Source organism: Tasmannia lanceolata, unplaced genomic scaffold, assembly GCF_043159265.1.
Source record: "Tasmannia lanceolata isolate RefF3 unplaced genomic scaffold, GAP_Taslan_0.1 ptg000024l, whole genome shotgun sequence".
NCBI classification, from domain to species: domain Eukaryota; kingdom Viridiplantae; phylum Streptophyta; class Magnoliopsida; order Canellales; family Winteraceae; genus Tasmannia; species Tasmannia lanceolata.
This window is the reverse complement of record NW_027518701.1, coordinates 466,335-478,358: the sequence shown is the minus strand read 5'-3', so window position 1 is coordinate 478,358 and position 12,024 is coordinate 466,335. Positions and strand designations below refer to the sequence as shown.

At 37.6% G+C, this 12,024-nt stretch overlaps 1 protein-coding gene across 2 annotated transcripts in view; it reads left to right on the top strand.

Annotated features, from left to right (window-relative positions):
* TOR (target of rapamycin) overlaps positions 1 to 12,024 on the top strand; it is a 110,802-nt gene that overhangs the window by 23,329 nt on the left and 75,449 nt on the right. Inside the window, exons 12-19 of one of the 2 annotated variants that reach the window (XM_077367818.1) lie at positions 2,612 to 2,733; positions 3,057 to 3,156; positions 3,232 to 3,327; positions 3,798 to 3,928; positions 4,888 to 4,990; positions 5,065 to 5,247; positions 5,321 to 5,413; positions 5,511 to 5,546. In XM_077367818.1, coding sequence (XP_077223933.1) covers positions 2,612 to 2,733; positions 3,057 to 3,156; positions 3,232 to 3,327; positions 3,798 to 3,928; positions 4,888 to 4,990; positions 5,065 to 5,247; positions 5,321 to 5,413; positions 5,511 to 5,546 — 864 coding nt within the window. Of the gene's footprint in view, positions 1 to 2,611; positions 2,734 to 3,053; positions 3,157 to 3,231; positions 3,328 to 3,797; positions 3,929 to 4,887; positions 4,991 to 5,064; positions 5,248 to 5,320; positions 5,414 to 5,510; positions 5,547 to 12,024 lie in introns of both variants that reach the window. The other variant, XM_077367817.1, reaches the window with a different exon arrangement.

Sequence of the window (12,024 nt, the reverse complement as noted above, 5' to 3'; positions counted from 1 at the left end):
CACCCGGAAGAAAAAAACGAGAGGGGTGGAGAAGAATTGCAAAAAGATTAGGCATCCTCTTTTTTTTCTATGAAAAACACCCCAAAACAACAAGAAGCTTCTACTCCTCACTTCACGTTCATTGTTCGTCCTCCAGTATATTACTTCTCCTTCCAATTTTATTTTACACCAATCAGCATCCTCTTTTACAAAAAGGAAAGCCAAATATCATAGTACTCAACTCAACTAAGCCTTTGTCCCAAACTAGTTGGGGTTGGCTAATGGATCCTTTAGAAAATTTTCATGAAGAAGGTGAAAGGATCTACCCTGCTCAAATTGACCAAGTCTAATCTAGTTGGGGTCGGCTAAATATCATAATAGCAGTCTTGTAATTCTTTTTAACCATTTCATAAGAAATCAAAGAAAATATAATGGAATCTTCTATTCTTCTTAAGCCACATGGTTACCACAAAAGAAACAAAATGTTATGAATAGAAACCTATGAATGAAAATCTCTGTCCTCTTTTTATCATACTAGTAAAGCTATTGCCAATTTGATCTAATAATGTATAGCATAATATATCAACTTTGGACGTTTCTCCTTAAGATATAACTGGCAACCAGAATTCTTTATGAAATCTCATTCCAAATTATACGCCATTCTTATGGTGTGCTGTCCATAGTAGGAATAGGGTGCTGTCCCATATTCAATATCGAAATTGCAGAAATTGAAACATGCAATCTAAAGTAGAACACCAATGAAATTCGGCTAAAACTCAAACATTAGTTCCTTCTTTAATTAATTTTTGAAGCCACATCACCACACCCTCGTTAACTTTTAAACTTTTGCCCTGCTACCTCATCACACGTGCAAGTGACATGAAATTGACAGACATTCCAGCCGGTCCATTACTCCTTCAATCTGTAATTAACTTGGGCCTTTGTATGGACTCAAATGGGCCCCTTGAGTTGGACCCACCTAGCCAAGATCCACCAAGATCATGGCTCCACCTGTTTAGGGGATTGCACACCCGTGAAATCAAAATGCAAATGAGAAAATTTTTGTTGCCCTCTCTGTTTCCGGAGCTATTTAGCATGGCTTAGCAATTGACATTTTCCCCGCATTACAAAATGCCCCGTCTTGCCCACGTCGGGTCTCGGTCACCTTCCTCTTAGGGCCTCCTGTCGGCCTTCTTTTGTTTGAATACATCCCAGATATTTCTCCCTTCTGAATCATCTTTGATGCTACGTTCGCCATGCCATTCCTTATTCTTCCGCTGACTACATTGTGATTGTGCCTCCAAACAAAGCTACTTCGGATGTTGATCCAATCACAAATAAATGTTTCTACTTGTTTAGGAATGCACAAATCGGTAGAACATAACACCCTGAAGAAAAAAAGGAGAGAGATAGAGAACATAACATCCGGAAGAAAAATAAATGTTTCTAGTTGCTTAGGAATGCAAAAGAGTAGGCGCCTCTTTTTTTCTATTAAACACACCCCAAAACAACAAGAAGATTCTCCTCCTTTCATGTTTTGTGTTCCTCCTCCATTACATTGCTTCTCCTTCCATTTTTATTTTACACCAATCACCATCCTCTTTTACAGAAAGAAAAGCCAAATAGCATAATAGTAATCTTGTAATTCTTTTTTTTTAATGGTAAGCAATCTTGTAATTCTTTTTTCCCATTACATAAAAAATCAAAGAAAATATAATGGGAATCTTCTATTCTTCTTCAGCCACACGGTTACCACAAAAGAAACAAAATGTTATGAATAGAAGAAACCTATGAATAAAAATCATTCAAAAAAAAAAAAAAAACCAGAGAAAAGAAACCTATGATTAAAAATCTCTGTCCTCTCTCGATCTTACTAATAAAGCTATTGCTAATTTGTTCTAATAATTTATAGCATAATATCTCAACTTTGGATGTTTCTCCTTAAGTTTAACTGGTTGCACATTAAAAGGCAACCAGAATTCTTCATGAAATTTCCTTCCAAAGTATACGCCATTCTTATGGTGTGATGTCCATAGTAGGAATAGGCACGGTGTCCAACTTCCAATACCAAAATTGCAGAAATTGCAACTTGCAATCTGAAGTTGAGCACCATTGCAATCTAAACTCGAACACCATTGAAATTCGGCTAAAACAGAAACATTAGTCCCTTCTTTAATTAGTCTCTGAAGCCTTGTCAGCACCCACTCGTTAACTTATAAACTTTTTCCCAGCCACCTCATCACAAATTCAAATGACATGAAATAACAGACATTCCTGCTGGTCTCAATCTCTAATTAACATGAGCCTTTGTATAGACCCAAATGGGCCCCTTAAGTTGGACCCACCTAGCCAAGATCCACCCGGATCATCCACAACATTATGGACATGGAAGGTGTCCCTGTAGGAGACCTGATTCTTAGTTATTTTATTTCACCGCTTTGTAACTTAGTTGTTACCATGTGGGGTGGATTTTTTATCAGAACGTTCTTCTGATCTTCTAGTTATATCTCAAGTGGACCTGTGGATGGCTCTTATGAACATTTTAATTGTTATCAGTAATTCAGGGATTTATTTATCTGTATAGTTGCATTTTAACTGTTATATTGTGCTCCATTTTCTTTTCTTCCTATAGGACTTTGATGTTCGAGAGTTAGCCATATCAGTGGCTGGCAGATTATCTGAAAAGAATCCTGCATATGTTCTTCCTGCGCTTCGTCGGCATCTCATACAGTTGTTGACACATCTAGAGCAGAGGTAAGCTGAAAGATAGTCATTACATGGTTTTAAATTTCGGCGGAAATTACAGATTTTGGTTGGGACCGAAACTGAAATCCACCGAACCTGAAATTTTGGCTGAACTTTGGGGAAAATGATTTTTTTTCCAAAAAATAAAATATTTTTCCGAAATTTCGTTCTTTCGGCCGAAATTTTGGATTTGGCCAAGGTCGAAACCGAAATTTAAATCCATGGTCATTTCTAATAGTGCCGATGTTTCTTGAATCAATGACGTAATTGTTGCTGTCTGTGTGTTATCTTATAAATCTTCATATGTGACTTCTCTGTTACTTTGGTAGCAGTGCAGATAGCAAATGTAGAGAAGAAAGTGCGAGACTCTTGGGTTGTTTAATTCGCAATTGTGAACGACTCATACTTCCATACATTGCTCCTATTCACAAGGTTTATTTAGTGTTTTGCTCCTTCAATCCGAATAAGTGGATGCTGTTTCACTGAGTGAACTTCCTGATTGTTCAGGCACTTGTGGCAAAGCTGTGCGAAGGCACTGGGGTGAATGCTAATAATGGTGTTGTCACTGGAGTTCTTGCAACTGTTGGGGAGCTTGCTAGAGTGGTAGATTAAATCTGCCTTTTTTTTTCCGGTTCGATTTTAAATGTGTTACTTTCCTAGCTCGAAAGTTGCTTATTTGTTCTTGTGCTGAATTCCTTCATTCTAAACGTGTGATGCTTTGCCTTGTTTTCAGTATGTTAAATATTTTTTACTATTTAAATTACTTATTTGGGTTCAGCTTTCTTATATCGAGTATCTTGTTAAGAAATGATGATAAAGCTTTCATTTTAATCTAAAATGTTCAAGTTAAGAATGTGTTTTTGGCTTTTTGCACGTTTTTGTTTCTACGAAGTAAATTATAATTACTTCCATCTGCTGGTTTAACTTTTATCATAGATGTAAGCATTCATGTTTGCTGCATTACACTTCAGGTAATACATGAATTACCAACCAGTGTTGTTTTCACATGGACATTTAACCTTTTGTCTGCCCCTAGAATGGCAAACTCTTACTTAGTTCTGATTTTTTTATAGGGTGGGTTTGCAATGAGGCAATATGTTTGTGAACTAATGCCATTAATTGTTGAAGCCCTATTGGATGGAGCTGCCGTTATTAAGCGGGAAGTGGCTGTGGCAACTCTTGGTCAGGTTGTACAGAGCACGGGGTATGCTACATTCTGTCACATGCTGTCTCTCTTTTCTTATGTCAAACGAAATTGTGTATTTCTGCTACTTACCATTATTGTATATATCGGTAATGAATTGCATCAAACATTATCCTCTCCAAAAATGAAAAAATTCATGCCTTTCAATGCACTCTTTATTTTTTCAATGTCCAATAACTTCCATAAGCTCCATCTCTAGAACTCGATATTAGAATGACTCATAGTAAATGAAATCTGGAAGTGTCCCAACCTTTGTGGATATAGATTTTGCCTTGATGGAATCACATAACCGTTAATTGAGCAACTTATGATTCACCTTCATAAATTTATCACCCAGTTGATTTAATGCAACAATGTAATGCCCTAGGACAGACTTGAACTCGATAATTAGTCATATTCAGGTGACTAGCACACGATCAAGTGTTACTTGTTTTCTAGCCGTTTTTAAATTTTTTTTTTTTCATCAATTTTCTTATTTTCTAACATAGAGGATAGTTTTTTAGTTGTTTCTTTTTTAATTTTCCACTGCATTTGATAATTTTTTTGCTCAATTCTCAAGTCCTCTTGCATTTGTCTTGACTACCCAAAATATCTAATGTGATTAGTATTTATGTTCAAAGTAATTTATTTAAGATTGGAAGGTGTATTGGAACAGTTGGATTTGGTCATATTTTACAATAATACGAGTACAACTCGGTCATTGTACTGAGTACTGATTCTAAGTAGTGCATATAAAATTTCCATCAGATTTGCTTAACTTGGTCCTTTCGGCTCCCCCTATACGTCATGTTTCTCTTCCTCCGTCATTAAGCATTTCATGAGTCTGAATCATGGAGAACTCAACTATTGGCACGCTTTGGGTTCCTGGGCTTTTGAGACTTATTCTTTTCGTAAGTTGCTATAATGTATGTGTGATAGTTTTTGTAGCAAGTTAAATTCTTATTCCCTACATTTGGCAGCTATGTTATCACTCCATACAATCAGTATTCACAGTTGCTCGGTTTACTCTTGAAATTGCTCAATGGTGAGTTTCCATGGTCGACCAGGCGAGAAGTATTGAAGGTACTTCTTCTGATTTGTTATTCCGAAGATATATCCTATTGATGTTCCAGGCTAAATTCTGTTCGCATTCCCAGGTTTTAGGGATTATGGGTGCTTTGGATCCTCATGTACATAAGCGTAATCAGCAAAGCCTTCAAGGATCACATGGGGAAGTTAACCGTGCTGGAAGTGATACTGGACAACACATACGATCTATGGATGATTTACCTACTGATCTTGGCCCATCTTTTGCAACTTCTGAGGATTATTTTGCTACGGTATTTATTTAAAGGAAAATTTGGCACAGCTTCTTTGTTCTTGCATGGTATTAAACTGATTTCTAATGACTAGGTTGCCATCAATTCTCTTATGCGGATTCTTCGTGATCCTTCACTCTCAAGTTATCACCACAAGGTGATCGGGTCTCTTATGTTCATATTCAAGGTAGGATGCAGAGTTAATATTGATTTTTTTGCTTACCGTTCTTATCATTTTTGGTTTCTAACTTGACTTTCAACTAATTTTCTTGTTGTGTAACTAGTCAATGGGCCTCGGCTGTGTCCCATATTTACCAAAGGTGAGACCATGAGCTTTATCAATGAGTTCTAGCCGATTTCTTTATACTTTTATTTTTGATTTTTCCAGTATTGACTTTTCTGTGTTACTATTTCCATGCTTTCCATTGTTTCTCTAATATATGAAATTGGAACTTTGTGATTAAGCTGTGTTGAGAGAATGCCCTTGGCATATCACACACTCTCTGAAATGCTTCGATGATGGGGGACCATCCAAAATGCCAAGAAGAATAAAGGATTCAATAAGATTGGCACATTGTTCATGTTAAAAGTGTTTTATTTAGTTTTTTGAGTGTTATTTATGTCTTTTTAAGTCATATAGAGTCTTTTCCCACTAAAATCACTTAAGTTCTTTCGGTTATGTGTGTTTTAAATAGGCCTCAGATGTATTACGAGATTTTGAAGTATGAAGGAAGTCTTTAGGTCATTAGAGGGTATTTTGGTCCGTGGTATTAGGTTTTTTTTAGGGTTTTAGGACTTTCTAATTCTCTTCTTTCTTCTTATATTGTAAGCTTTAGTGCACTTTTCTTTTAGCCACGATAAAATGAATGATGAAATAAATGATTGAACATGAAGACTTCTTCTCTTTTGTGGATGTGATGTCTACTCCGTGCAAAGGTGTGATACTTTGATTTTCCCAAAGGTGCAATGCCTAGGAACCCCTTGGTGCGATGCCTTGGGTTTTAGTTGGTGAGATTCCAACCTTGCTATCTATCTCTTCCACGTTTTCTTTTTGGGTGGATTCCAGGAATCAAGAATTTGTATGGACATCAAATTCCATTCCCATACCAATTCCCTCGGTAAAGGGAATGAAAATATCGATTCTCATGTTTGGATAATGTTTTAGAATTGGGAATTGTATTGACATCTACCTCTGTCCTCTCCCAGACCCTCTTCTCTCTCCTTTTGTCATGCTTCTCACAAACCCATCTTAAATCGTTTTGGTCGATCAATAACCCTGACCAAGAGAAAGATCCAAATCCTAACCCTAATTACAAGATCTTGTAATAGGGATCCAACCAAACCCTAGAAACACCATCAAGAGAAAGATCCCCCAAGAGCAAGCTAAGGAAAGAAAACCCTAATAAAAAATTCCCAAATGAACATATTCATGAAGAAGATGAAGATAACCCATCTCTGAAAATCTGGGATTTCTTTTTCTCCTTTTGTCTTAGACCAAGAAACTGGGTACCTTGCTGATAACTAGAAACAATTGATTTTTGTTTTTTGTCCTTTTTTTTTCCAGCAAGAAACTCCATATTTTGATGACAATCTTGAAAAATCCTGTAGCAGCAACTCAAGAGCTTGATAATGAGCTCTGTAAAAGTGCTTTTGTTGGTGATATTGAACAATACTTTCATGGGTAAAAGGAAGAGTATGATGAGAGAGAGAGGAGGTGTAGCTTTCGGGAGAGAGAGAGAGAGAGAGAGAGAGAGAGAGAGAGAGAGAGAGAGAGAGAGAGAGAGAGAGAGAGAGAGAATACCACCTGTTGGGGAGGGTAACGAAATCCCCCTTAAATTCCAACATTATCTTCGCCAGGTGTCTCCATTCCCTTACCCAATTTCGTTCCAAACGGGTGAATCAGCAGAAAAAGAATCGAACTCCGATTCTTCTTCCCTAATCTCGCGATCCAAATGCGCCCTTTAGGTTTCCTCTACAAAACAATCTGTCCGGGAACAAAGAATAATCCTTTCTCTTGCCTGAAACCTCCATCCCATCTTAATTTGAACCCTGTGTCCCTTAATCTTTCCAAAACCCTTGCATGCAAGCTTCTCGGCATACATCTGCACATTCCCATCATATGTTTGCAACATTCTAAACCTATCCTAAACCCAGTAGAAATATTTTTCCAATCTAATAACAGATTTTAAGATCCAAACCCTTAATTTTTATTCATTCATTTTACTCATATTCTTTCCCACAACATTCTACACCATCTCAGTATAAATATGCAACTTTCCGGCTTGTGTCTGCACACTTTTAATGTCCCTTCCATAGATCCGTCCTACATCAGCTTTGGTATCAGAGCTAGATCGTTCTACACCGGATTTGGTATCAGAGTGAATTCCTTCGATCACCCTGCATCAGATTTGGTATCAAAGCGAAGTATCAATTCAACCTTCGATCGTCCTGCATCAGATTTGGTATCATAGCTGAAGTTGGAATCATGTGGTATAGATGCAGTGAAGATTGAATACTTGAATTGTTGAAAGCCTTAAACGCTAAATTTGACCGATTGTTGTCCCGCTTGGATCATGGGGATCATACTCATCAAGATTTCCATGCAGCTCTTCTAGTCTTGAAGACTCCAAGATGCAGAGTCATGAGTTCGTACCGGAACAATCATTGCTGATACCTATTATGGAGGGCACAAAATTTGAGCAATGGACTCTAGCCACTAACGTGATACAAAGCTAGTTTCGACAATGCTTAGCTCATATGCGTTGCACGAGGATAAAGATGGCGACAATCTCTATTCAATACACTTTGAAAAGAAGACTCGGCAGAGCTTGCTAGAGTTTCAGTTAGTGTCAAAGGACACGGATGGTGATGCAAATGGTTGTAAAGCTTGAAGACTATATTGAAATTGAAATTGTGCTCATCATAGGACGCAACCATTTGACATGCTTACTAAAATGGAAGTACTTAGTCCGTTGGAAAGGACAACCATATCCGCCGTGCACGAAGATCAAAGGTGACGAATCCTACCAAAGAAGTTTCAATTATACTCGACAGGGTCGAGTCCTTTAAAGTGGGGGAGTATGATGGGGGGACCATCCAAGATGCCAAGAATGATCAAAGAAATAAGAAAATGTGGCGCATTGTTGATGTGAAAAGTATTTTATTTAGTAGTTTTTTTTTTTGAATGGGAAAAATAAATTTCAGATCCAGAAAAAAAAAACTACTAAATAAAATATTTTTAACATCAACGATGCGCCACATTTTCTTATTCTTTGATCCTTATTTAAGTCTTTTTAAGTCATATGTGGGGTATTAGTCTTTTCCCACTAAAATCACTTAAGTTCTTTGAGTTATGTGTGTTTTAAATTGACCCCACACATGTATTACGGGATTTTGAAGCATGAAGCAATCCTTTGAGTCATTAGAGGGTTTTTTAAGTCAAGGTATTAGGTTTTTTCGGATTTTAGAACTTTCTAGTTCTCTTCTTTCTTCTTATATATTGTAAGCCTTAGAGCATTTTTCTTTTAGCCATGATAAAATGAATGATGAAATAGATGATTGAACAAAGATTTTGAAAGCTTCTTCTCTTGTGTGGATGTGATGTCTATTCCCACCCAAGGTGTGATATCTTGATCTTCCCTAAGGTGCGATGCCTAGGAATCCCTTGGTGCGATGCCTTGGGTTTTAGTTGGTGAGATTCCAACTTTGGTATCTATCTCTTTTATGTTTTCTTTTTTGGTTTCCTCTACAAAACAATCTATCTAGGAACATAAAATATTCCTTTCTCTTGCCTGAAACCTCCATCCATCCCATTTCACCTTGAACCATGTGTTCCTTAATCTTTCCCAAAACCCTTTGCCTGCAGCTTCCCGGCATACGTCTGCAACTTCCCGGCATAGTCTGGACTTCCCTGCATGCATCTACAACCTTTTAAACCTATCCTAAATCTAGTAGAAATATTTTCCCAATCTAATAACAGATGTTAGGAGAAGCAACTTTCTGGCTTGTGTCTGCACAGTTCTAACCATGGTTTTAAATTTCGACCGAAATTCGAAATTTTGGATTTCGGTGGGGACTAAAACTGAAATTTTCCGAAATTTCATTTTTCGCCATTAATTTCGGTAATTTTTGTAATTTCGTTTAAATTGCATTATTTATTTAAAAAAAAGTGTTACAAAATTTCGGCCGAAATTTCGGAATTTCAGTTCGGAATTTTCGGTGGGGTTCGAAACGGTTACCGAAACCGAAATTTTAAACCATGCTTCTAACGTCCCATCCATAGATCCATCCTACATCAGGTTTGGTATCAGCTAGATCGTTCTACATTAGATTTGGTATCGGAGCGAATTATTACCCCTTCCTTTGATCGTCCTTCACTAGGAGTACATCAAGAGGAAAATCGATGTGCAATATAGGACGATCAAGAGAGCAACCATTATCATACAATACCCTTGAAATAGAAAAATCGTTTGACATAGTCAACATGAGCTTTAGATCATACCAACAAAGTCATTGATCATAATGTTTGGACCCCTGCTAATTTTCTACTACTTACTCGAGGGTACACGAGCCGAAGTCTACAAACTTAAGGAAGCGGAGGACCTAAGTTCCTTTCCGCCTAAGTTGTCACGATACATGGAGTACATCGAAAGCACACCTTCTGATTATGTTACTTTGAATCAACGAAATGATTGTCCAAAGCTACTTGTGCATTGGAAGTACCTTGTTCGTTGGAAAGGACAACCGTATATGACATGTGCGAAGATTCCAGTTGAAGAACTCATACTTGTCATGTCAATCTTTATATTAAGCACGGTCAGATCTTTTAAAGCGGGGGAGTATGATGGGGGACCTTCCAAGATGCCGCGAAGAATCAAGGAATTAAGAAGATATGGCTCATCGTTTATGTTTTTTTTTTTTGAATGGTAAATATTATTGATAGAAGGGGACCGAGAAGGTCAACACATACAGATCGGCGAAAAAAGCAAAATACAAAATATAAGTCCCGGAGGCAAAAAATCAAACTGCTCGAATCTCGCCCTGAGACCCTATCTCGGGCTAGTTTATCTACTATTCCGTTAGCGGACCTCTTTACATGGTAGGCTTTTATAGTAGCTTCTCCAACCTGATCTTGTATTTCATGAAAAAAGGTCGCAAACCTCCACGGTATTGAATGTAAGCCATTAATCCATCTTATCACTTTCGTTGAGTCTCCTTCTATTTCCATCCTTTCCAAATCTACATTCTCAAGTAGCTTGATACCATGGTGAATGGCCCTGACTTCTGCCTCGTTAGCATCCGCTATCTTGATAGGACCCGAATAGGCCCATATTACATTGTCTTGGTCATCTCTTAAGACTCCCCCTATTCTACATGGCCCTGGGTTTCCCACACTAGATCCATTAAAATTGAGTTTCAAAAAACCTTGAGCAGGTGAAATTTTTACAAGATTTCGTCCGAAATTTCGTACCGAAACCGAAATGTTTCGGTTTCGGTGATGACCGAAACCGAAACCGAAACTGAGATTTAAAACCTTGCTACTCTCCATCCATGCCATAAGACGTAAGCGGACATAAATGCAATGATTGGCACACTTGAGACATTCCAGACTTCTCTTGAAGTTCTTGAACTTACACCCGGAGCAAATCCAGTCCCCAAGATGGGCTTCTCTTCTTCTCTTCTCACCATTCCTCAGCCTCTTGTTTTTCCTGGAAAGTTGTGTTTCCCACTCCACTTCGAGTGGTTGAGCATTACCTGTGGTCCCCCTTATCTCCGGAGGTCTTCCACGACGACCTCGAACTGGAAAACCTAGGTTAACCCTCCCATCTGAACCGTCTTCGGTTTCAACGACTACTCGTTCTTGGAATCTGATGATCTCACGAGCTTGGGCTTCACTTTCACATATTCCTCCTCCGATTCCGGCTACTCTTCCATCGATGTTTCTCCTCCGCACAAGGTTTTAAATGTCGGCCGAAATCATGTAAAAATTTGACAAAAATTTCGGTTTTCTTAAAAATTTCACCGAAGAGTACAAAATTTCGGCCATTTCGGTGGAAATTTCGGTAATTTTGGTGGAAATCTTTACATTTCGGTAGAAATTTTGTAAATAAGGGTAAAAAACGAAATTGAAATTTCGGATTTTGGCGAAATTTCGGGGAAATCATGTAAAAATCCGATTGAATGTAATTTCTATTTCGATCCAAACCAAAACCAAAATATTTCGGCCGACATTTCATATTTCGGCCGAAATTTAAAACTATGCCTCCGCATTTTTGGCAAGGGAAAACCACAAAACTCTGTAAAACCATAGAGTTTACCGGCCTTTCCGAGGGAATTAGATGGAATCCGTGAGGAAATCCCTGTTTCGCTCTCGTTAACGGAGTGCTGCTTTTAAAGTGTTTTTTTAGTTTTAGACTTTAGACTACTTTTTTTTGAACGGCAACTTTTAGAGTATTATTTAAGTCTTTTTAAGTCATATGACGATATTAGAGTCTTTTCCTATGAAAATCACTTAAGATCTTTGGGTTGCGTGTATTTTAAATAGGCCGCACACATGTATTATAGAATTTTTAGTAGGAAATAAGTCTAAGTTATTAGAGGGCATTTTGGTCCAAAATTATTAGTTTTTTTAGGGTTTTAGAACTTTTTTAGGTTTTTTTTTTCTTATATATTGTAAGCCTCAAGCACTTTAATACGATTCTATGTTAAGCTATGATGATGGAATGAATGAATGAAAAGGGTTGTTCTTTGTTGCTTTGCAAAATTGTGGGTTTGAAGCCTTCATCCTCAAGGCGTGAT